Source organism: Zeus faber (assembly GCF_960531495.2).
Source record: "Zeus faber genome assembly, chromosome: 17".
Classification (NCBI taxonomy): Eukaryota; Metazoa; Chordata; class Actinopteri; order Zeiformes; family Zeidae; genus Zeus; species Zeus faber.
In genome coordinates, this window is record NC_137204.1 from 4,705,839 (window position 1) to 4,733,105 (window position 27,267).

The 27,267-nt window shown below is 44.4% G+C and overlaps 1 protein-coding gene across 1 annotated transcript in view; it reads left to right on the plus strand.

The window, feature by feature from the left end:
* Positions 1-27,267, plus strand: part of LOC307243616 (SWI/SNF-related matrix-associated actin-dependent regulator of chromatin subfamily B member 1-like) — a 45,205-nt gene that overhangs the window by 4,263 nt on the left and 13,675 nt on the right. Inside the window, exons 4-7 of the mRNA XM_080018480.1 lie at positions 4,105-4,242; positions 14,884-15,011; positions 15,146-15,312; positions 25,936-26,126. Of these exons, the coding sequence (XP_079874606.1) occupies positions 4,105-4,242; positions 14,884-15,011; positions 15,146-15,312; positions 25,936-26,126 (624 nt within the window). The remainder of the gene's footprint in view (positions 1-4,104; positions 4,243-14,883; positions 15,012-15,145; positions 15,313-25,935; positions 26,127-27,267) is intronic.

Consider the following 27,267-nt stretch of genomic DNA (forward strand, 5'->3'; position numbering starts at 1 on the left):
GGCATTCGGGTCAGAATGAGGACGCAACCTTACCGTCCACCTCTGCCAAGCATCCTTCTTGCTAACGTCCAGTCCCTGGAGAACAAGATGGATGAACTTCGAGCGAGGATTCAATTCCAGCGTGACACGAGGAACTGTTGCGTCCTCTGCCTGACGGAAACATGGCTGAACCCACTGGTGCCGGATGAAGCCATACGTCCAGCCGAGGCCTTCTCCGTGTTCCGTGGCGACAGAACGGGAGAGTCAGGGAAATCCAAAGGTGGAGGCGTCTGCCTAATGGTAAACAACCGCTGGTGTAACGCCAACAACACCAAATTCCTCTCCCACTCCTGCTCGCCGAACCTGGAACAGCTGACCATACTATGCCGTCCATTTTATCTCCCCCGGGAATTCAGCACGGTCATCATTACAGCCGTTTATATCCCACCGCAAGCGGACACCGACGCAGCTCTGTCGGTTCTGCACGATGTGTTGTGCGGATTTCAGAACAGACATCCCGATGCGGCTGTGGTGGTGACTGGGGACTTTAACAGGGCCAACCTGAAAAAAGTTCTGCCGAATTTCCACCAACACATCACGTGTGCCACCAGAGGAGACAGAACTCTGGACCATTGTTACACTCCTTACAAGAACGGATACAAGCCCGTCTCGCTCCCTGCCTTCGGGAAATCAGATCACGCCGCGATCTCGCTGCTTCCTGTTTACAGGCCTGTCATCGCGCGGAATCTGGTGGTGACGAGGGAAGTGAAGCGGTGGACGGACCAATCGGAGGCTGCGCTTCAGGACGCTCTGACTGACGTAGACTGGGACATGTTTCCAAACAAGTGCAAGTGACGTCAGCGAGTTTACGGAGGTTGTAGTAAGTTTTGTAACTACGCTCGCGGATGAAATCGTTCCCACGGTGAAAGTTCGGATATTTCCAAACCAGAAACCATGGGTTGATAAATCCATCCGCTGCGCTCTGAATGTTCGCACGGCCGCTTACAAAGACGGTCTTGTATCTGGAAATATGGACAATTACAAAGCGGCGTCGTACAATCGTAATCTGCGGAGGGCGTGAGGGACGCCAAACGGGACGTACAGAGAGACCGTGGAGCTACAGATGGAGCGGGGGGGACACAAGACGCTTGTGGGAGGGGCTGCGAACAATAACAAACTACAAGAGCAGCTCCTCCCCAGCCACAAGTGTTGACGCCTCCCTGGCCAACCAACTGAACTCCTTTTATGCGCGGTTCGAGTCTGGCAGCAACACCGCTAGCTCGCCGGCTAATTAGAGTTACACCGCTGGGGATGAGCGCGCACTCTCAGTGTCCGTGCACGAGGTCAGGAGGGCTTTGATGCGGGTGAACACCAAGAAAGCTGCGGGCCCAGATGGCATATCTGGGCGATTACTGAAGACCTGTGCTAACCAGCTAGCTCCGGTGTTCACCACAATATTCAACATCTCCCTGGCTGAATCAGTGGTCCCGTCCTGTTTCAAGAGGTCCACCATCGTTCCTGTGCCGAAGATCGCCTCTCCAACCTGCCTGAATGACTACCGTCCGGTGGCCCTCACCTCGGTGGTCATGAAGTGTTTCGAGAGGCTGATTAAGGATTACATCTGCGCCTCTCTTCCCCGCACCTTGGACCCGTTGCAGTTCGCGTACCGGCAAAACAGATCCACGGATGACGCGGTCTCCCAGGTACTGCACACCACGCTCACGCACCTGGATGGCCAGAAGGGGGCCTATGTGAGAATGCTGTTCATCGATTATAGTTCAGCTTTCAACACCATAGTCCCCACCAGACTGGCTGTCAAGTTGTTGGAGCTAGGATTGAATGCTCCGCTGTGCATCTGGATCCTGGACTTCCTCACAGGCCGCCCCCAGGTGGTCAAGGTGGGGAAGTACATGTCCAGCTCCCTCACCCTGAATACAGGATCCCCCCAGGGCTGCGTCCTCAGCCCCCTACTGTACTCCCTGTACACACATGACTGTGTGGCCAGGTCCAGCTCCAACACCATCATCAAGTTTGCTGACGACACCGTGGTCGTGGGCCTGATCACCGACTGCGATGAGAAGGCCTACCGCGAGGAGGTGGCTGACCTGTCACTCTGGTGCCAGGACAACAGCCTACACCTGAACGTCAGCAAAACCAAGGAGCTGATTGTGGACTATAGGCGTGGATTACAATCGAGGACGCACGCGCCCTTGTGGATTAATGGGACTTCTGTCGATCGGGTGAGCAGCTTCAGATATCTGGGAGTCCACATCACAGAGGACTTAACATGGACTGTACACACGGACACTCTGGTGAGAAAGGCGAGGCAGCGTCTCTACCACCTCAGGCAGCTGAGGAAATTCCGGGTCTCGGTGAGGATCCTCAAGTCCTTCTACTCTGGAGCAGTGGAGAGCATCCTGACAGGCAACATCACTGCCTGGTTTGGGAACTGTATTGCCCAGGACAGGCGTGCCCTGCAGAGGGTGGTGCGTTCAGCTGAACGTACCACTGGAACTACCCTCCCCCCCTTGCAGGAGCTATACACCAGGAGGTGTAGTAGCAGAGCCCGCAGGATCATGAAGGATCCTCATCACCCCAACAACGGACTGTTTCAGCTGCTGCGGTCAGGCAAGCGCCTCCGCAGTCACACAGCGAGAACAGAGAGACTGAGACAGTTTTTTCCCGCAAGCCATTAGAACTGTCAACGCTGACCTCACCAGGGGTCCTAACTGAGCCATACACATAGGCTCCACTACCTACTGTACTGTATGTAGCATACTGTACCGCATACTGTGTCACTGTTCAGGGTTGTTCGTGATGCCGTATTGCTGCGCCGTACTGTTGTATACTGTGCTGTATTATCCCAAACACTACCTCACTCTATTCACATTCACATGCCACTTTAATTCACATTCACATGCCACTTTAAATGCACATATCTGTATATACATAGGCATATTCCTTCTATCTATTCCATTTAATTCAATTTATTGTTATTGTATTTTATTCTATATATTTTTATCTTTTTCTATAAGTATTCAACTTACTGTATTACGTTTTAGGAGTCAGTTAGTCGGTCTATTAGAAAGGAATTTTCTACTTTTATTTTTTTTAATTTTTTTTCCGAGGACATATTGTGTGCTATCACCGGGTGCGTTGCATTACATTTCACTGCATATATGTATGAAAGTATGTATATGTATGTGACAAATAAAAATCTTGAATCTTGAAACTTGAATCAAGACAATAGGAGGAAGGCTTGAGAAAGATACAGAGGACAGGAGTTCACTAGTAGGGGATTTCCAAGACCCCTAGGGTCTCCTCCCAGTTGGCCATGCTTGGTGCACCTCCAAAGGGGGTGCCCAGGGGCCATCTTTATCAAATGCCAGAACCACTAAAACTGGCTCCCCTCTCCTTCATCTAATGGTTCCTTTTACACCATAACTTATTTTTGACATAGACCACCTTGTCTACCATGTATATTTGAGTATTTTAATCTAGTGTGCAGCTGAATTCCCATTGAGATCTATTGAAATCTAAAGAGTTTGTTTTATGGCCTAGGAAGAGTACATTGGAGTAAGATATTGAAAGTCTGGTGATGTTGATGGGCCACAGACTTCAAAAAGTCAATTAATACAAAAGACATCCAACCAAAAATAATAATAGTGACTAATTTGAACAAAATAATACTCTTAATACCAAAATTATGAAACTGATATTCATGTAAATACTCTCAAATCAAAGCAAACAATCTGGATTTATTAAGCTCATATTAATTGTTGTACAGAGCCCAAACGAGAGAAGATGTGTCACTGTCCAATTACTTATGGTCAGCACAATAAATCTATGGAGTAAATAAAGCAGGAGAGGCCTCACTGTCGCTATTATGTAAACTGAATATGTAATCCTGTAAGAATTGTATGTTGACAAATAATAAAGACAGTAAAATCATTATTTAAGCATCAAACTTTTCAGACTGTAAAAGTGATTGAATCACTCGCTAGATTTAGGGGTTAGTATTTAGATGTACTTGCGGAGTTAAGCCAGAATTTCCCTTGTCAAGCAGGGTATCACATCTGATTTTCCTTCCTTCACTTGTTTATTTTTTTCCCCCACCTATTAAAGGGAGCAGAAGGCGAAGAGGAGCAGTCAATGGGTGCCCACCTTGCCCAACAGCTCTCATCACCTGGATGCTGTGCCTTGCTCTACCACCATCAACCGAAACCGAATGGGACGTGACAAGAAGAGAACCTTTCCTTTGTGGTGAGCTGCAGTTGTTAATGTTTCTCCAACAGAAAAAGCAAATGCTTTTTTTGTCAAGTGACTTGCAGTGCCAACTCCGACCAGTTCATCTCTACCGTTAGGTTTTTGTGTGGCGACCTATTTGAGCAATTTTTATTTATTTTTTACCATCCAAGAGAGCATCTGCCATCAATCATCTCGTGGACTTGTTCCGTGATAGTACGTTACAACTAAGACGCGGACACGGCTCTAGTCTCCAGTTGAAAGCACTCCAAAGCGAGCTTGGAAAACTGTAATGCATGTCGGAAGTGATGCGTTCATGGGAAACCGGAAAACTGACGACTCCCACCATAAGTATATTTCAGATCTTTTTTCTCCATACACGTGTTTGCATCCCTGTACAGTTAACTAAAACTAAATTATAAACTTTAACTAGGTGTGAAAAAGCATTTTAGTTAAAACTTTACAGAAAAACCCCAAAACTCACTTAAAAGATATTGTGTACCTACAAAACTAAATAAAATAAAAATAAACAGGAAATGTCTTTAGCTTTAGTCAGGTTTTTTGTAGTTAATTGGCTCAGACCTCATCTGGTGCTGGAGCTTCTTTTAAATGGAAAGATGCAAATTAGAATTTACCAATGTTAACTATAGGAATGTGTATCTCGGTCCCGCAATGCTGTATACAAAATTTGGTGTTGATACAGTCAAAATCCCAATAAGTCTATTCTATTTTTTACATTATGCAAATTGGTAAAAAAAAAAAAAACATCATGGCGGGCTTTTATGGTCCCAGGGTTTTTTTTATAGAGCACATGGAGCTGGACTTGTGTGTCAAACTTCAAGTCAATCGGAGTCGCATTGTGAGGGGGGTGGCCTTTCCCATATTGTGCTTTTGGGTCCAAACGGAATTCAGAGAAAGGTGATTTTGGTGTGGTCTGATATTTACCTAAATATAATCAACTTAACACACTCTTACTCTTAAGTGTTGATACTGTATATCTGTTTGAAGGACAATCATAGCTACATTTATATTCCATCAATAGTTTGGTAAGTATCATTATGCAGCTTTTAGATGGATCTAAAAAACACAAGATATAAAGTTGTATTTTTTTGTTGCTGCCAGAAATGTTGTCATAGCACACACTACAATATATTTACGAACTGTTATGTCAACAAAAAAAAAAATTGTTCATCAAGGTCTTGGCTATATTATGAAGTCAAAATATTTTAATCTAATCAATCAAATATAATATGTAAAAACAAGGTTTTATCACAACTGTTCCCAACTTTATTTCAGTCGACCCAAGGTGTGAGAGGAACGATGATAGCGATAGTTGCACCGCCCCTTGTGGCCAGCTGCGTGGGTGCTCGGTGTCGACTACGCTCATTTTACTATTTTTTTTCCGTTTCTAATGACCATGTCCTCCAAAAAATCATCGGAAGTGATCTCCTACGGCCACGATGCACTCGTAGATATAAAAATTTCCCTGAAAGAACAGCTTTGGGACTTTTTATCCATGGATCCAGAGTGGCCGCCGGAGATTTTAACAGCAACAACAACAATGGAGCTGCTGTTCCACGGGTGGGCCCACGGAGGAAGCACGGTGGCAAACGAGGCGGCATTCCAAGCATCCTTCTTGCCAGTGTCCAGTCCCTGGAGAACAAGATGGATAACCTTCGAGCAAGGATAAAATTCCAACGCGATATGAGAAACTGGTTGAACCTGCTGGTGCCAGACCACGCCATACATCCAGCCGAGTCCTTCTCTGTGTTCCGTGCCGACAGGTCGGAGGAGTCGGCGAAATCCAAGGGTGGAGGCGTCTGCCTCATGATAAACAGCCGCTGGTGTAACCCCAACAACACCAAGACTCTCTCCTGCTCTTGCTCACTGAACCTGGAACAGCTGACCATCTCATGCCGTCCATTCTACCTCCCCCAGGTATTCAGCTTGGTCATCATCACAGCCATTTATATTCCACCGCAAGCGGAAACCGACAGCACTATTGGACCTATTTGATGTGTTGTGCGGACTTCAGAATGAACATCCCGATGCGGCTGTGGGGGGTAGAGCTGGTGGTCTAGTAATCTAAAGGTTGCTGGTTCGATCCCAGGCTCCTCCTGCTAGCATGCTGTAGTGTCCTTGAGCAAGACACTTAACCCCTAATTGCTCCTGATGGCCGCGTCCGTCTGTGTTTGAACATTTGTAAGTTGCTTTGGATAAAAGCGTCTGCTAAATGACTAAATGTAAATGAACCTTAAAAAAGTTCTGCCTAAATTCTATCTATGCAGCTTCTATCTCCCACCAGGGGAGATAGAACTTTGGACCACTTCTACACACTGTACAAGAACGGATACATGACCGTCCTGCTCCCTGATTTCGGGAAATCAGATCACTCCATGATTTCGCTGGTTCCTGTTTACAAGCCGTGCATCACACATTAACCGGTGGTGAAGAGGGACGTAAAGCGGTGGTTGGACCAATCAGAGGCCGTGCTTCAGGATACTCTTACTGACATAGACTGGAACATGTTCCAATCAAGTTCCAGTGATGTCAGCGAGTTTACGGAAGTAACTGTGAGCTTCATAGCTACGTTAGCGGATGGGTTGATAAATCCATCCGTGGTGCTCTGAATGCTCACACGGCAGCTAATTGGAGTTGATCGCTGGGGATGAGCACGCACTCTGTGTCTGAGCAGGACGTCGGGAGGGCTCTGATGCATGTGAACACTAGGAAAGCTGTGGGCCTAGATGGCATTTTGGGCCGTGTACTGAAGACCTGTGCTAACCAGCTAGCCCCAGTGCTCACTTCGATATTCAACCGGCTGGCTGAATCGGTGGTCCTGTCCTGCTTCAAGAGGTCCACCGTTGTTCCCGTCCCGAAGATCACCTCTCCTGCCTGCCTGAATGACTACCGTCCGGTGGCCCTCACCTGGGTGGTCAGGAAGTTGAGAGGCTGATTAAGGATTACATCTGTGCCTTCCTTCCCCACACCTTGGACCAGCTGCTGTTTGCGTACAGGCCGACCAGATCCACGGATGACGTGGTCTGCCAGGTACTGCACACCGCGCTTACGCACCTTGATGGCCGGAAAGGGGGCCTATGTGAAACTGCTGTTCATTGATTATAGTTCAGCTTTCAATACCATAGTCCCCACCAGAATGGCTGTCAAGCTGTGGGAGCTAGGGCTGAACACGCCGATGTGTGCCTGGATCCTGGACTTCCTCACAGCCCAGCCCCAGGTGGTTAGGGTGGGGAGGCACATGTTCAGTTCCCTCACTCTGAACACAGGATCCCCCCAGGGCTGCCTCCTCAGCCCCCTACTGTACTCCCTGTACACACATGATAGTGTTTCCAGGTCCAGCTCCAACACCATCATCAAGTTTGCCTACGACACCATCATGGTGGGCCTGATCAACAACGGTGATGAGAAGGCCTACCGCAAGTAGGTGGCTGAACTCTGGTGCAAGGACAACAGCCTCCACTTGAACGTCAGCAAAACTAAGAGCTGATTGTGGACTTTAGGAGGACGCTTGCGCAGCTGGTGGGACTTTTGTTGACAGGGTGAGCAGCTGCAAGTACCTGGGAGTCCACATCATGGAGACTTAACATGGACTTTACAAACAGACACTCTGGTGAGAAATGCGAGGCAAGGTCTTTACCATCTCAGGCAGCTGAGGAAATTCCGGGTCTCAGTGAGGATCCTCAAGTCCTTCTACTCTGGAACAGTGGAGATCATCCTGATAGACAACATTGTTGCTGGGTTTGGGAACTGTACTGTTCATAACAGGCGGGCCCTGCAGAGGGTGGTGGAACTACCCTCCCCTCCCTGCAGGACTTATACACAAGGAGGTGTAGTAGCAGAGCCCGCAGGATCATGAAGGATCCTCACCACCCCAACAACTAACTGACTGTTCAAGCTGCTGCGGTCGGGGAAGCGCCTCCGCAGTCACACAGTGAGAACAGAGAGACTGAGACGGAGTTTCTTCCCGCAAGCCATAAGAACAGTCAACGCTGAACTCACTAGGGGTCCTCACTGAGACACACACACAGGCCCCACTGCCTTACTGTACTGTATGTAGCATACTGTACTGCATACTGTATCACTGTTCTGGGTAACTGCATACTGTGCTGTATTGCTGTTCTGTTCGGTGTTACCGTATTGCTGCACCGTACTGTTGTATACTGTACTGTAAATCTCCACGCACACTACCTCACTTTATTCACATGCCACTTTAATGCACATATCTGTATATACGTAATAGCCTATCCCATATACATAAGTCTATTCCCTTTGTTTATATTTTGTACCCCCACTCTGTATTACTTTTGAGTTATTTTATTCTATTATTACAATTATTTACTGCATTACGTTTTAGGAATCAGTTAGTTTAAGTTAGTGAGTCAAGTAGAAATTAGGTAGCTAATGTGTTCAGTCTAGAACATATTGTACATAATCACCGGGTGCGTTGCATTGACATTTTACTGCATATATGTATGGAAGTATGTACAAACCCCAATTCCAATGAAGCTGGGACATTGTGTAAAATGTAAACAAAAACAGAATACAATGATTTTCAAATCCCTTTCAACCTATATTCAATTGAATACACTACAAAGACAAGATATTTAATGTTCAAACTGATAAACTTAATTTTTTTCTTGCAAATATTCACTCATTTTGAATTTGATGCCTGCAACACCTTCCAAAAAAGCTGGGACAGGGATAATAAAAGACTGGGAAAGTTGAGGAATGCTCAAAAAATACACCTGTTTGGAACATTCCAAAGGTGAACAGGTTAATTGGAAACAGGTGAGTGTCATGATTGGGTATAAAAGGAGCATCCCCGAAAGGCTTAGTCGTTCACAAGCATAGATGGGGCGAAGTTCACCACTTTGTGAACAACTGCTTGAGCAAATAGTCACAGTTTAAGAACAACATTTATCAACGTATAATTGCAAGGAATTTAGGGATTTCATAATTACAGTCCATAATATCATCAAAAGATTCAGAGAATCTGGAGAAATCTCTGCACGTAAGCGGTAAGGCCGAAGACCAACATTGAATGCCTGTGACCCCCGATCCCTCAGACGGCATTGCATTAAAAACCGACATCATTCTGTAAAGGATATTACCACGTGGGCTCATGAACACTTCGGAAAAAGAATGTCAGTTAACACAGTTTGTCGCTACATCTACAAATGCAAGTTAAAACTCTACCATGCAAAGTGAAAGCCATATATCAACAACACCCAGAAACGCCACCGGCTTCTCTGGGCCCCAGCTCATCTGAGATGGACTGATGCAAAGTGGAAAAGTGTGCTGTGGTCTAACTAGTCCACATTTCAAATAGTTATTGGAAATCATGGATGTCGTGTCCTCTGGGAAAAAGAGGAAAAGGACCATCCAGATTGTTATCAGCGCAAGGTTCAAAAGCCAGCATCTCTTATGGTCTGGGGCTGTGTTAGTGCCCATGGCATGGGTAACTTCCCCATCTGTGAAGGCCATTAATGCTGAAAGGTACATACAGGTTTTGGAGCAACATATGCTGCCATCCAAGCAACGTCTTTTTCAGGGACTTCCCTGCTTATTTCAGCAAAACAATGCCAAGCCACATTCTGCATGCGTTACAACAACGTTCATAGTAAAAGAGTGTGGGTACTAGACTGGCCTGCCTGCAGTCCAGACCTGTCTCCCATTGAAAATGTGTGGCACATTATGAAGCGCAAAATACGACAACGGATACCCTGGGCTGTTGAGCAACTGAAGTTGTACTTCAAGCAAGAATGGGAAAGAATTCCACCTACAAAGCTTCAACAATTAGTGTCCTCAGTTCCCAAACGCTTATTGAGGGTTGTTAAAATTAAAGGTGATGTAACACAGTGGTCAACATGCCCCTGTCCCACCTTTTTTATTTTTTGAATGTGTTGCAGGCATCAAATTCAAAACGAGTGAATATTTGCAAAAAAACAATAACTTTTATCAGTTTGAACATTAAATATCTTGTCTTTGTAGTGTATTCAATTGAATATAGGTTGAAAAGGATTTGCAAATCAACTGTGTTCTGTTTTTAATTACATTTTACACAACGTCCCAACTTCATTGGAATTGGGCTGATGTGTGTGACGAATAAACCTCTTGAATCTTGAACCATTAGCTAATGACCTAAAATTCATGACCCCCTGGTTGGGGCCATTAGATGTGTCGATCTGCAGCAGGCTGGGCCATCTCGCTCTCAGACAAAGGAATGAGGCTATAGGCTAGTGGGACTGAGGAGAGTGAGCAATGCAAGCAATGTAAGAAATTATTTTAGTTTTGAAAGATTTATTGAAAACATCACACAAACTATATACAAAAACTCCAAAAAATTGTTTAAGGTGAGAAGAGCAACTCTAGAACCAACAATCACGTACAAGTCAAATGAAAATTTGAATTCATGAACAAAAAAATATATATATACACACTAGCCACTCTATTAGGTACACCTTGCTAGTACCGGGTTGGACCCCCTTTGCCTTCAGAACTGCCTTAATTCTTCGTGGCATAGATTCAACAAGATGTTGGAAACTTTCCTCAGATATTTTGGTCTATATTGACATGATAGCATCACGCAGTTGCTGCAGATTTGTCAGCTGCATATCCATGATGCGAATTTCCCATTCCACCACATCCCAAAGGTGCTCTATTGGATTGAGATCTGGTGACAGTGAAGGCCATTGGAGTACAATGAACTCATTGTCATGTTCAAGAAACCAGTTTAAGATGATTTGAGCTCTGTGACATGGTACATTATCCTGCTGGAAGTAGCCGTCAGAAGATGGGTACACTGTGGTCATAAAGGGATGGACATGGTCAGCAACAATACTCAGGTATGCTGTGGCGTTTAAACCATGCTCAATTGGTACTAATTGGTAATAATTAAGGGGCCCAAAGTGTGCCAAGAAAATATCCCCCACAGCATTTCACCACCACCACCAGCCTGAACCCTTGATACAAGGCAGGATGGATCCATGCTTTCATGTTGTTTACGCCAAATTCTGACCCTACCATCTGAATGTTGCAGCTGAAATCGAGACTCATACGACCAGGCAATGTTTTCCCAATCTTACATTTTTGGTGAGCCTGTGCGAATTGTAGCCTAAGTTTCCTGTTCTTAGCTGTCAGGAGTGGCACCTGGTGTGGTCTTCTGCTGCTGTAAGCCCATCTGCTTCAAGGTCTGACGTGTTGTGCGTTCAGAGATGGTAAACTGCATACCTTAGGGTTGTAACGAGTGATTATTTGAGTTACTGTTGCCTTTCTATCGTCTCGAACCAGTCTGCCCATTCTCCTCTGACATCAACAAGGCATTTTCGTCCACACAACTGTCGCTTACTGGATATTTTCTCTTTTTCGGACCTTTCTCTGTAAACCCTAGAGATGGTTGTGAGTTTGCATATTCTCCCCGTGCTCACATGGGGTTTCCGCCACCTACCATCAGTAAGGACCCCCACCAAAAACATGCACACATCATCATCTGACTAGCGATGGACATTTGGTACCAGGTCCCTGGGCGTGTCGACGAATGCTGCTTACTGCTCCTGGCTGCCCCCCCGGAGGAAGGACAAGCCAGGATGGGAAAAATGCAGAGGCCACATTTCACTGGTCACCACCCGAAAAAAGCGTGTGTGTGTGTGTGTGTGTGTGTGTGTGTGTGTGTGTGTGTGTATGTATGTATGTATGTGTATATGTATGTATATATATATATATATACATACATACATACATACATAGATATATGCATGTGTTGTAGTGTGGTCATGTGACAAATAAAGATTCTTAATTCTTAATACTCCTTCTCCTCAGTCCATAAGACCTACTCCCGTATAGATTATTTTTTCCTGCATAAAAGACTCCTTCCTCTCGTTACCAATTGTGATTATGGAGACATAGTTATTTCTGATCACGGCCTCTTAACTATTGATATCCGTATCCCTAATACACAGTCCAATTACCGCCCTTGGAGATTAAACCCTCTGCTCCTGTCAGAGGAAGCCTTCACCCAATTCATCACATCTGAGATCACACTATTCCTTCATATTAATCAAACTCCAGAAATGTCCTCAACTAATGTATATGGGAGACGTTGAAGGCATAATCTACGGGGCCAGGTCATCTCATATTGTTCGAAAAAAAAAAAAAAACACTGCACGCCTTAAAGAGATACTGGAGACAGATAGGTTATATAGCCATCTGCCCCCTGCAGACATGATGAAAATGCAGTCAGTGCATCAGGAGTTTGGTCTCCTGATAACGCGACTGGCTGAGTACCTCATCTCTAAATCGCGTCACGGGTGCATGAACATGGGGAAAAGGCTGGATGGATACTCACTCATCAGCTACCGCCAAGAACTTCCAATCAAATTATTCCTGCGATCAATGATGAGTAAGGCTCAAAAACATGGCCAGCCTTAAATTTAACCCATGCTTTCAAACTTTTTCCAGTCATTGTACACCTTAGACTCACCTGTAAGCCTCTCCGCGCTGTAAGATTTTTTTTAAGATCCTGGATGTCCCCTCTATAGACCCGGGGACAGCTGCTGAACTGGACCTCTCAGCCGCGGAGATAGCATCAGCAATTCAGTCTATGCAAAGCGGCAAATCTCTGGGCCGGATGATTACCCCACAGAATTTATTTACTTTATAGACTTACTGTCAGTCTTTGAAGAATCACATTAATTTAAATCCCTACCTCCAACCATGCGATTAATTTGCGTGCAAATTCATTCAAGTACCCCGGAGTATGGGTTACACATAACTATAAACATCTATATGCAGCCATCTATCAGCCCCTATTATCTAATCTGAAGCAGGATATCAAGCGATAGGACCCCCTCTCTCTGGGCGGAATAATTAATACAGTAAGGATGAACATGTTACCTAAATTTCTGTACATATTCCAGTGTCTCCCGGTCTTTCTAACAAAATCCTTTTTCTCCAAAGTAAATAACCAAATATCGACCATTTGGAACAAAAAAACACTGAATCATAAGAGACTACTTCAGAGACCTCGTGCAATGGGAGGGATGGCGCTCCCAAATTTCCTGTATTATTATTGGGCAGCCAACATAAGAGCACTGCTGTACTGGGTGAGAAATGATGTCACAATCCCTAACTGGACAATGCTGGTCCTTTGGGTCCACTTCTCTAGCAGCCTTACTGTGTTCTAAATTACCATTCACACAGCCTATTTCTAGCTTCACTTCTGATCCGGTTATAATACTCGATCAAAATATGGAAGAAGGTCCTTCTCCCTCAAGGATCTGTCACAAGCTGCGGCAATTGCAAAAAAATATTTTTATCCCATCTGTGATAGATGAGGCCTTTGCTACCCTGTCTAGAAGGGGTATGAGATCACTGTCCAATCTATATATCGAGTGCAACTTTGCCTCCTTTGAGCAGCTGGTACAGAAATGCGACATTCCCAGATCACACTTTTATAGGTACTTGCAGCTCCGGAATTTTGTAGCCTCGAATTCAGATTGCTTTCCATCATGCCCCCCCACCTCTCTGTTAGACTTAATCTTTAACTGTAAATCAGTCACAAAACGGGCTATTAGCATAATCTATGAATTACTCAACACATACAATTCGACACCCTTGGACCTCCTTAAAAATAAATGTGAAACAGAGTTAGATAAACAAATCTCAGATGAAACTTGGCACAAAGTAATAGGGGGAATCTTCAATTCCATATGTCTCCGGCATGCTGTTATGCAATTCGAAATTGTACACCGCATGCACTGGTCCAAAGTCAGACCTTCTAAGATTAATGCTGACATAGACCTCACATGTGATCGTTGAAGGCAGGCTCCAGCCACTCTGCTTCACATGTTCTGGGCCCAAAACTTCGCATGTTTCCATTCATTGCACTCTTCGGTGTGTCCCCGGTAGACATCCCTCCCAGTGGGAGGGAGGTAAGCATGAAGGCCTTTTGTACTCTTGGCCAGGAGACTGATACTGTTTAAATGGAAAGATCCTACTCCACCAACATAAAGCCATTGGATCAGGGAAGTCATGTCACATCTTAAATTAGAAAATATAAGATACACTGTCAGAGGTTCTATTCTGAAGGTTTATACTATTTGGCAGCCTTTCTTAACCTTTGTTGAGAATATGGATGCTAACAGCACAACAATGTAACCAATTTTTATTTAATTGTATTTATCTTTGATGTCTGGCTATATATGATATTCATATGTTTATGTCTGGTATCTGTGGGGTGGCGGGTAGGCGATTTGTTTAAGTTTATTTTTCTGTTGGTCATGTGTTGGACCTGTTTATATAATGTGAAAAACGAAATAAAAAGACTTTGAGCAAAAGGTAGGAACAATTGTACTCTTTTGATACTAAATGCAGAGAAAGAAAAACAAAATGCATTCCCACAGAGTGGTAACAGTAGCTGCTGGCATGGCAAGTGGTAGTATGTTTATTAAATACTGCCTCTTATGAGCCCCCATTTTATTGTAGATATATTTTAGAGCTAAGAGAGTTATGACTTAATTTGGGTATCTTTATTAACTTGTAAACCAATAAGCATTCGGTATCTCATTCTAGCTCAGCATTGATCTGATTATTTAAACAGTCTCCATGGCCAGGATTTTAACTTGTGTATTCCTTCATCAGCTTTGATGACCACGACCCTGCAGTAATTCATGAGAATGCATCCCAAGTTGAGGCACTGGTTCCTATCCGTCTAGACATGGAGATAGATGGACAGAAACTAAGAGATGCCTTCACCTGGAACATGAATGGTAATAAATCTTGTATGAATGGCAATATCAATCATTTACCCTGCTATCTACAGTTTCTGGATTTATCTCTAATTTTCAATGTGTCGTCTGATACATGTGCCATCTTTTTTTTTTTTTTTTTTTTCATCTTCTAGAAAAGCTGATGACCCCTGAGATGTTTGCAGAGATTTTGTGCGATGACCTGGACCTGAATCCGTTAGCTTTTGTTCCAGCCATTGCCTCAGCGATTCGTCAACAGATCGAGTCTTACCCAACCGACAGCATTCTGGATGAGCAAACAGACCAGAGAGTAATCATCAAGGTAAACGCCATACCAGAGTCATCCTCTAAAGGTTTTTTTGTTTTGTTATTTATCAACGCCATTTTGAATTGTGGGTGCAGAGCAGGGGTAAAAGGCAGAAAGGAACGACTGACATGGTCGCCATATTTGGGCAGTCAAGATCCATTGGTTAACAAATACAGTCTGCGCTGGGGGTTGTCGACTACCGACTTTCTTTAGGTTTGGTTCAGTGCTGGGAGAGATGCGGTCCTCTCTGGAGGGGTCCGCTACGCAGCATCCCTCAACGCGCGCTGCACCTGCCCATCAGGCACTCACACTGCAGGAATGGAATTCGAATACTTAAACAAAATAAAGCTCAATATAAGTAACGCACATTAGAGAGAAATATTCCCGGTAACAATGTGCCAAGACCGCATTGGTGGAGACGCACAGCGCATCACCGTGTTTCCCTCTCCTCTGGTATTTCCCTCTCCTCCGGTGTTTTACTGTGTGTACAAGGTGAAGTGCACCTTTGACCAGAATGTCTAGTTATTCCACAGATGTGGCGATGAAAGTGGGAAATATAACCAACCATCACCGAGGGAATGTCCTCTAGTGCAGAGGTTCCCAACTACCGGGTAGCAACCGGGTCTTGAGAACGCAGGCGGGATTTCAGACCTGCCAACCTGCACGCATTTTGTGTACGAACCACGCAATTCTTGGTCAAACTACGCAGGTGCTAAATGCCAGTTTAAATTACGCAAAGACAAACAAACGTGTGTATATATGTACAGTAGGAGCCACTTGAAGAGGCCTCTTCCAGGCGGCTGACAGCTGAATTGCAGCCAAGTTACAGCCTGTTTCCAGCCAACCACCATGCTTTCCCAGCCGGTTGCCATTCGCCTGGAATCCCCCCTCCTCATGTCTCCTAACAGGGTGTGTTTCATTTTGACTGTAAACATGCCCATTCTTTCAATTGTTGTGTTTCACCATGAGATGGTGCTAACTTAAAAAAAACACAATCACAATCCAGAGGGCGATTTCAGATTTTCACCCCTAACCCTGACTCATTGCCTGAGATATTGTCCTTTGATCCCTGACCAGAGGTCATCTTTCAAAGTTCAATTGTTTTTTGTCATTTGAATGGGAACAGGTCTTAATGATTTATTTTAATCTACATGTTGCACAGCTGTTTAATTTCAAAATGGGAGCTGTTTTTTTTATTTACATTTTTAAAATTACAAAGTTCAATTGCTATGTAATGAGAGCACTCAAACTAGATCCATGTAATTATAGTTGTTTTTTTTTTTTTGTTTTTTTTAATTTTATTTAATTTTATTTTTTTTAATCTGTGCTGTCAGCATGCTGGGCATACAACACAGAGTATTTGTATGCCATTACATCCAGGACAGAGTTAGTCTGCAAGTGGAGTTCAAGTTCTCAACCTGCAATGCAGCTCTTTATTAATTCTTAAATCATCAAGAACTGCAGCAATAACTCTGTCCTGTGGATGACCTGTAGACAAGAGCACAGTTTTTGGTTATAGAGAACCACCATCAACTCCCCTCTTTGGAGAACTATTTATCATGTTTGGGTCTATAAACAACTGATCACTACTCCAAGAGGGGGTTAATCACCACTGTGAGACAAATAAACAAAGAAACAAACAACATTTACACACAAACATGAACATTGGATGACATGTATTGAAAAACAGTGAATTAGGTCCAGGAAAGCTGGTCCGAAAGCCACCCGAACTCCACAGCCCTGTAGACATCCTACGGCTGAAGGAAAGCCCTGAGTACCCTGCCCTGCAACCACAGAAGATCCCCGGGCCCCCAGAGAAGCCAGAGGGCCATGGAGCAACCCCCACGCCCAGCCCCGAGGAGCATTACCCAGCCCCAGGGAGCACGAGGAGACCCCGCACCCCAGGGGCGCACACATACAACCAACCCCCAGGTGCAGGCACAAGACGCAGCAGCCGGCACACAACCCGGGCCAGAGGGGAAAGGCACGAACCACAGGCCCAGATCCCGGCCCCACAGCAACAGACCGACACCCCGCCCGAGCCGCCTGCCCCACGGGTGAGCAGGCAGGACCCCATGCCCACCCATGTCCCGCGCAAGGGGGAGGCCCGCCCAGCTGCAGCCGACTAGACGCCCCAGCGTGCGTGCCAAGTGCCTATACACGTAGCATCGTGTGCCCGGCGCCATATGATAGTAAACTGGATAGTTGATTTCCCCTCTACAGAGAGCAATTTTCACCTCTCAGTAAGAAAGGGGTGGATTGCTCTATTGGAGTATGGAGACTTTGGTCAGTGGGTCTGCGTTTGCATATGTATGGGTTAGGTGTGAGTCGTACAGACCGGTTGGGTGACAGACAAGGATCATTCCAGTCCGCTTCATAGTCACTCAAAAATGTGTCCCACCACAGCAAAAGCCGCCATCTCCCGCATTTCTAAAATCGCCAGGAGCAGCCAAATAAGTCAAGTCACACTTTATTTATAGAGCACATTTCATACCAGGGCAACACAATGCGCTTTACAAAGAAATACAAAAAAGAAAGAGAGAAAGTAGTTGTCAGCCGGTCATTACAAAAGAATGCCCCTGAAACAACAAAAGCAACAACAAAGACAACAAAAACAGCAATAAAAGTAACTCCAACTACAGTGGCAGCAACAGAAAACAACAGCGGCAACAACAGCCACAGAAACAGCAACAACGGCAGCAGCAATATCGACACCAGCAGCAGCAACAACAACAACGTACACGCAAAGACGTTACCGGAACCGGAAGTGGTAGCTCTCACCGGAACTGGAAAGGTCACTCAGGTTAGAGATGGTTATGTCGAGGTATAAGGTTACGTGAAGTTGAGGTATAAGGTAAGCGAGAGTTAAGTTTAGGTATAAGGTTAGCAGCAGCAATGACAACACCAATAAATGTATAAGGTTAGCGGCACCAACAACAGCAGCAGCAGCAACGACAACACCAGCATTGTCAATACCAGCAGCAAACAACAGCAGCAACAAAAACAGCAACAGTGCACAAGCGAAGACGTCACCGGGACCGGAAGTGGTAGCTCTCACCAGAACCAGAAATCTCCTCATCTGTATTGAGTCAACAGTGTGTAGCATCTCATCTCAACGAAATAAAGCACAGCAAAGACGTCACCAAAACCGGAAGTGGTAGCCCTCACCAGAATCGGAAATTTCAACTGTGTGCACCATCTCATCTTAATCCAGTCACGGTCCTTTAATTTTGCGTCCCTAAATTACGGGTCAAATTTCCAAACAGACCTCGGGAGAGAGATCCTGTTGGCGCTCTCTCTTTCTCTGAAAACACACCCTTCTTATGATCCTCTAAGTGTAATATCACAACAGAAACAACCATAGCAACAAAAATAGCAGCAACATCAACACTAGTAGCAACAACAGCAAAACCAAGCAGGAGCAAAAACAGCAACGCACATGCAAAGTGGTAGCTCTCACTGGAACTGGAAAAGTCACTCAGGTTAGAGATGTTAGAGATGTTGAGTTGAGGAACAAAGTTAAGAGATATTTAAATTAGGGTATAAGGTTAGAGATGGATAAGTTTAGGTATAAGTCTGGGGATTGTTATGTTTAGGTATAATGTTCGAGATGATTAGGTTAAGGAATAAGGTCAGAGATGGTTAAGTTTAGGTATAGGGTTAGCAGCGGCAATGACAACACCAGTTAAGGTATAAGGTTAGCAGCACCAACAACACCACCAGCAGCAATGACAACACTAGTGGCTACTGTACCAGCAGCAACAATAGCAGCAGCAAAAACAGCAGCAACATCAGCAGCAACAGCACTCAAGCGAAGACGTCCCCGGAACTGGAAGCGATTGCTCTCACCGGAACCAGAAATCTCATCTGTATTGAGTCAACGGTTCTCAGGGAAGCAATGCACAGGAACCGGAAGTGGCAGCCCTCACCAGATACTGAGATTTCAACTGTGTGCACCATCTCATCTAAATCCAGTCACAGTGGATGGTTAGGTTTAGGTATAAGGTTAGCAGCAGCAACGACAATAGCAGCAGAAACAATAGCAGCAACAGAAAACAGCAGCAGCAACAGCGCACAAGCGAAGACGTCACCGGAACCGGAAGTGGTAGCTCTCACCGTAACCAGAAATCTCATCTGTATTGAGTCAACGGTTCTCAGGGAAGCAACGCACAGCAAAGACGTCACCGGAACCGGAAGTGGCAGCCCTCACCAGATACTGAGATTTCCACTGAGTGCACCATCTCATCTAAATCCAGTCACGGTGGATGGTTAGGTTCAGGTATAAGGTTAGCAGCAGCAACGACAATACCAGCAGAAACAGTAGCAGCAACAGAAAACAGCAGCAGCAATAGTAGCAGCAACAGCGCACAAGCGAAGACGTCACCGGAACCGGAAAGTGGTAGCTCTCACCGGAACCAGCAATCTCCTCATCTGTATTGAGTCAGCAGTGTGTACCATCTCATCTCAACGAAGTAACACAGAGCAAAGACGTCACCGGAAGTGGTAGCCCTGACCGGAAACGGGAATTTCAACTCTGTGCACCGTCTCATCTTAATCCAGTCACGGTCCTTTAATTAGCGTCCCTAAATTACGGGTCAAGTTTTTCATTCTGACCTCGGGAGGGGGATCCTTTTGACTATCTCTCCGAAGACACACGCTTCTTATAATCCTCTCACTGTAATATCACAACAGAAACTACAACAACAGCAACCGAAATAGCAGCAGTAGCAGCAGCAGCCACAAAACAACAACAACAGAAACATCAACTCCAGCAGCAGCAACAAAAAACCACAGCAAAAAGAAAAAAAAAAAAAAAGGGTTAGGGTTACAACAGCAAAGCACAGGCAAATAAGTTAGTGGAACCGGAAGTGGTAGCTCTCACCGGAACCGGAGAAGTCACTCAGGTTAGAAACGGTTAAGTTGAGGTATAAGGTTAGAGGTGTTTAAGTTAGGGTATAGGGTTAGAGATGCTTAATTGTAGCCATAAGGTAAGCGAGGGTTAAGTTTAGGTATAAGGTTAGCAGCAGCCACAGCACCAGCACCAGTAACACAGACGGACAGACAGATGTCAGTCAGTCAGTCATAGACTGTAGCGAACAGCAAGGTTTTAAACCTGGTTTTAAAAGTATTCAGTGTGGGGGCCTCTCTCAGGTCCCTCGGTAGGGTGTTCCATTTACTTGGGGCAAAGCAGCTTCTCCTGCTTTAGAGTTGGTACCAGGAATAGTTAAAAGACCACTGCCTGTGGACCTGAGAGTTCTTGCTGGTTCGTGTATAATTAGCATTTCTTTTATATACTCAGGTGCAAGGCCATTTATAGCTTTATATACAAGTAGCAGAATCTTAAAATCAATTCTAGTTTTGACGGGAGCCAATGTAGAGATCTATGAACAGGTGTGATATGTTAAAACTTTTTTGTACCAGTGAGAACCACTGCACAGCTGATTTCGGGAGGCCAGTGAATAGGCCATTACAGTAGTCCAATCTACTCGTTATGAATGCATTGATTAATTTTTCGGAGTCTGATTTTGACAGGAAGCCTCTTAATTTTGAACGTTTTTTTTAGATGGTAGAAGGCTGATTTTGTGATTTGATTTATCTGGCTCTTAAAATTCTTAAGATCGCCGTCTATGATTACACCCAGATCTTTGGCTTCGTTCTTGCTCTCCAGGGACAGAGAACTAAGATGAGCTGCAATTTTCTGTCTTTGAGCCTTTGGACCAAAGATGAGTATTTCTGTTTTGTCTTTGTTCAGTTGTAAAAAGTTATTTGACATCCAAACATTAATATCATTAATACACTGAGTGAGGAAGTGTATGGGGAGTAGGTCATCAGGAGATTGGAATATGTACAGTTGTGAATCATCTGCATAATTATGGTAATTTATTCTGTGTTTCTTTACAATATGTGCCAGTGGTAGCATATAGAGGTTAAACAATAATGACAGTGCCGAAGGCAGCACTGAGATCCAGAAGCAGAAGAACAGATCGTTTTTTTGCATCAGTGTTTATGTGTAGATCGTTCAGAAATTTAATAAGTGCTGTTCCTGTGCTATGGTGACGTCGAAAGCCAGATTGATAGGTGTCTAAAAGGCTGTTTGAGGTTAGATAGTTGTTAAGCTGAAGGTAAACTGTTTTTTCCAAGTATTTTGCTGAGGAACGGCAGGTTGGGAATGGGCCCGTAGTTGGCAATATCTGTTGCATCGACATTGCTCTGTTTCAGGAGTGGCTAAATGACAGCTGTTTTAAATGCTGCAGGGAATATACCTGATTGAAGAGAGCTGTTTAAAATCTCTAATACCTCATGTGCTAGTCAGTTAAAAACTGTTTTAAAAAATGTGGTAGGGAGAGGGTCCAGGCAGCAGGTGGAGGACCTGAGCTGACCAACAATATCATCCAGTCTTTTTATGTCTAACGGGGCAAAATGAGACATGGCAGCAGTCATATTACTGGGGAACTGAAAGGTAGGTTCATTTCTGGATATTGAGGCATTAATATTCTGTCTGATAGCTATAATTTTGTTACTGTTACTTTTTTTTATCCCAGCATATTTTCAAAACCGAGTTTGATTTATAAGTAGTAGACAAATGTTAAACCGTGGAGTTAAATATTCCTGTTAGATTACATGGGGAAACACAGTTCACTGACCGGGACGCTGAACAGCACTGAACAACGCCGACCGATGGTTTCCTTTAAAGCAAGCGTCCAGGTGAAGATCATTCCTCCATATTCCATGTGATGTGAGGTCACAATGTGAAACCGTTTTGATAGCTTTCAACCTTTAAATCGTAATTCTTTTACACACACGGAGCAATTGTTGTGAAGTGGCAAAGAAGAACCCTCGCGTCACGCACCTACGTCACTTCCGTAAACAGACGGTTAAAGCGCTGCACGGGGGTATTTCAGTCTCATTTGTCTGTGAAAACGTTCTTCTCCGCATCGTTATGGATTACGCGAAGCGGGTGGCGGAAGCTCTGAATCATATTTCGGACCTTAATCTGACCAGTGCGATAGATCCAAGTCAGTGTTGGCAGCGTTTACTGGACTTCATTTTCCGTGATGATAGCCAGTTCTCCGACAGCAACGCGGAGAACGACAGCGCTGCTGAATCTCATATTACTCCAGACTTGGAGAACATTTCAAACAGAGGATTTCAAACTTAATGTGACGATGAAAAGTAATATTTTTAGTGATTAGCCTTGTTACAAGACGGCTACGGTGTAAATAACTGATGGAGTCATTTAGCTGCCGTAACTCAAACACCACGGAGACTCCCTGTTACACTATTGTGGTACTCAAAATATTTTTCCAAGGTTGGCAGGTCTGAGATTTTTTAAGGAGCATTCTGTGATCTGCTCCACAGCGGAGAGGCAGCAGAAAACTGAGTGAAAAGATCTAGAGTTTTTATTGGCTTTGTTTGGAGAAAAGCTCACTCTGATGGGAGCTGCTGGTAATTTTCTTTTTATTACCAGCGTTCCCCTCTGGCAAAAACAGCATCTGTTTTTCAACACTTATTTTGGTGAGTAACTTAAAAGTAGTGTAATAAGTAACTCATTGTACGTTATTCAAAATTCTAGTTTTGATAAAGTGAATCGTGGATTTGGAGAATTGTGACACCAGCACTTCCTTTAAGTCTGGTAATTTGCGAGGTGGGGCCCCCAGCGATGGGGCTTGTTCTAGCACATCCCACAGATGCTCCATTGGATTGGACCCTAATTAAAACCAGTGAGGTGAATAACATTGCTCATCTTGTTCCAATGGCACCTGTCAAGGGGTGGGATATATTGAACAGCAAGTGAACAGTCAGTTCTTGAAGTTGAGTTGGAAGCAAGAAAAATGGGCAAGCGTAAGGATCTGAGCGACTCTGACAAGGGCTAACTTGTGATGGCTAGACCACTGGGTCAGAGCGTCTCGAAAACGACAGGTCTTGTAAGATGTTCCCAGTATGCAGTAGTTAGTACCTACCAAGAGTGGTCCACAAAAGGACAACCGGCGACAGGGTTATGGGTTGCGGTTGGCCGATTGATCAGTCGGCCGATTAGCTAGGCCAATGTTTGCGCATTTTGAGATGATCGGCATCGGCTGATGCCTGCGCTCATGAGCCTGATTCCTCGCTCCCTCTACTCTCCCACATCGAGTCACCGCAGCAGCGCCCTGATAGCCCCGCCTCCTCTCACTCACTCGCTGTCTTTACTAGTCTCATTCACTCCAGTTTGTTATGGTGTGAGCTCATTAAAGATGGCAAGAGCTGAACCTCCGTGACCGTATTTTGAAAGAAAACAGTGCTGTTTGAAAATACTTTGCATTTAAGGCAAAACATAAACCTAACTCAGAAAATTGGAGTTAAGTGTTTTTTTTTCTCCTCCAGACAGCGCTGCGCAGTGTGTGTTCCTGGGGCGGTTTTCTTGTCTTATTTTACATCTACAGTAATCCTCACGTAACGACCTACCTGTTTAATGACCGTTCGGACTTACGACTAGCTCTCTGACCAGTCAGTATTGTGCGCTGCGTACAATACCACAGCGTGAGCACTGCATGCGCGGCGTCTCAGCATCTCATCGCGCATCACCATTCTCAGTCTTAGTCTCGTTCACGCAGTCTGTCAGTATTCACTACATTCGCATTCACAATCACTACGCCCCCTTACCATGAAATAACACGGGTTCTCGCTTATCGACCAATTCGCTTAGCGACCTGGTCCTAGGAATGGAACTCGGTCGTTAAGTGAGGAGTACCTGTATTTATTTTTGTCTTTTTTCCTAATTTGTATGAAACTATTTTTTCAGGCGTCCCGATCGCAGAAATCTGCTTCCTGGATGCCCATTCACGGTTTTATTATTCATGAAAAAAAAATAAAAAAACTGCACGTAAAGGCACCGTGGACATCAAGGGGCAGGTGCTCGGGTACCCTCAGTCCCCCCTCAGGTACCCTCAGTTTTTGTTTAAAATATGTGCACTGTAGAGACAATGCAGACATTAGCCTTCAATAAAAGTTGATTTAAGTTCAGCAGTTTTGCGTCTCATTTGTTATTACAGTGGTACTTTTACAAGTTGAATTCATTCCGTGACAGAGCTCGTAATTCAATCTGCTCTTATAGCAAATCAATTTTCCCCATTGAAATGAGTTGAAATGCCATTAATCCGCTCCAGCCCCCAGAAAACCACCCCAATTGTTTTCTGTTAGGTGTTTTTAAATAAGAAAAATGTATTTATAAATAACAAATATTGTCAAATATATCCTCCGTCACACTATCTCCTGCGAGCTGCTTCACCGTCAACCACACCAACTGCAGATTCTCCATCTTTTCATGGACAGCGGTCCGCAGCTTAGACATTATTTTAACGCCCTTGGCTGGTGTAATACCCTTTATTGTCTCCTTCTGCTTCAGTATAGTACATATCGTAGAAGTACTACGCTCTTACTGCCTTGCCAATCCCATCACACGCACACCACGCTCATGTTTTTCTATTATTTTGCGCTTTAAGTCAATGGACATCATTCTTCTCAGCACTTACTTTTTTTGGACTCATGGTTCGAAAAAAAGAATTGCCAAAATAACTGCGCAAAAAGCACAAAACGCAAGCACAAAACACAAAAGTGATGCTTCCACGCTCAGGTAACCACATGAAGGAGTGAGACGCAAGGCTCATTGATGCGCGTGAGGAACGAAGGCTAGCCCATCTGTTTCGATCCCACAGAAGAGCTACTGTAGCATAAATTGCTGAAAAGGTTAATGCTGGCTATGATAGAAAGTGTCAGAACACAAAGTGCATCGCAGCTTGCGTATGGGGCTACGTAGCTGCAGACCGGTCAGAGTGTCCATGCTGACCCCTGTCCACAGACAAAAGCACCTACAATGGACACTTGAGCGTCGGATATGGACCAGTGGAAGAAGGTGGACTGGCCTGATGAATCATGTTTTCTTTTACATTATGTGGATGGCTGGGTCATTTACCTGTGGAAGCGATGGCACCAGAATGTACTATGGGAAGGAGGCACATCGGTGGAGGCAGTGTGATGCATTGCTCAATGTTCTGCTGGGAAACCTTGGGTCCTGGCATTCATGTGGATGTTACTTTGACATGAACCACCTCCCTAAACATTGTTGCAGAACAAGTACACCACCTCATGGCAACGGTATTCCCTGATGGCAGTGGCCTCTTTCAGCAGGATAATGTGCCCTGCCACGCTGCAAAAATTGTTCAGGTATAGTTTGAGGAACATGACAAAGTGTTCAAGGCATCGACTTGGACTCCAAATTCACCAGATCTCAATCCGATCGAGCCTCTGTGGGATGTGCTGGAACAACTAGCCCGATCCATGGGGGCCCCAACTTGCAACTTACAGAACTTAAAGGATCTGCTGCTAACGTGTTGGTGCCAGATACCACAGGACACCTTCAAAGATCTTGTGAAGTCCATGCCTCGATGGGTCAGAGCTAAGAAGGGATAGGAAGGGATAGAAAGCTGCCATTTAGATTTTTTGTTGAAAATCTTTAGTCAGGCGTTCTGGGTCATGCCTATAGTGGAGGGTAACAATCCAATCTGTCACTCGCCACCCCCACAAAATGCGTTTGAGAAAGCTGTTGCTAAGATGAAATGGAACAAATGTTATTGTGTTGCTTGTCTGTGTGTTCTACAGCTCAACATCCACGTGGGCAACATCTCATTGGTTGACCAATTTGAGTGGGACATGTCGGAGAGGGAGAACTCCCCTGAAACGTTTGCCTTGAAGCTGTGCTCTGAGCTTGGCCTCGGCGGGGAGTTTGTAACTACCATTGCCTACAGCATTCGGGGACAGCTCAGTTGGCACCAGAGGACATACGCCTTCAGGTAGCTCAGTCACTTTTTCTATAAGGTTATCAAACTGTAATTTGCTTTGCTTACTGAATATTGTTGTTTTTTAAATGTGGATGAATTTTTTAATACCATTTAAGGTGGTTCTTTGATAGGAATAATACTGAATGTTGCAATGATCAGGAACATGTATAAAAAAGCCAGATCTAACCAACTGAGAACAGCATATAAAACGTAATGTTTTTCCAGTCAGTTCTTTAATTGAGCGTTGACGAGTACACAGGTGTTTCTAAATTTATTCTGACTCTTTGTCGTATCTTTGTCGTAACGAAAAAATATGATGACTTTGGATCCGATTGGGGTGATTGAAATGGGGATGGTCAGTTAGTTTATCATCTGAATACTTGGCAGCATGTGAATATGTCAACATATTTGACTAGAAATGTTTGTTAAATGTTGATCCATTAGTTAATATTTATATGTGCACACAGTGTCACACAACATACTTTTTACGTTTAACTTAGATAACCAAATCAATGACTGGCAAATTTGCCACGTACATGTTTTGCGTGTTTCATATAAATGGGACCTGTCAAAGTTGGCTCTGGAGAGAAAAATGTCTCAAAGTCAGCCGATGTCTAAGGAGTTTAGTTTATATTCTAACCCCAGCTTCCGAAAAGGGTAATGTCTTTGTTCCACTGGTGAAAGTGGGGATACAGTATGTTGCTCAAAGATATGTCTCAAAGCTACGACAACATGAGAGGGGTCGTGGTGTCATAGTTTGGAAAAGGAATGCCAATTAAGTCACAACCTTAAATGCCCATATACCACACTTTTAACCCAAGAATAATTTTTATGATCGGCAATTTTCTATAGGTCAGATGTAGGATGTGAATATACAAAAAGGGCTGGGAAGATAACCCTGTAAATGGGTTCATACTGTTGTGTTGGCAAAATGCAAATGGAACATAGTAAGTGTTTACCTTCACAGCTTTTTTTTCTTTTGCTAATTTCTTCTTTTTTGTTTTCTCTCTCTGCTGTCTTGTTCCTTTCAGGTCTGATTTCAGGTCAATATGCTTACGAATTACTTGATCCCCCCCAAAAAAATGCTTAATCTTTTTCCACCCTGTCTTATGAACTGCCCTGGGAAGCTGAGTACATTTCCACTTCTATTTTC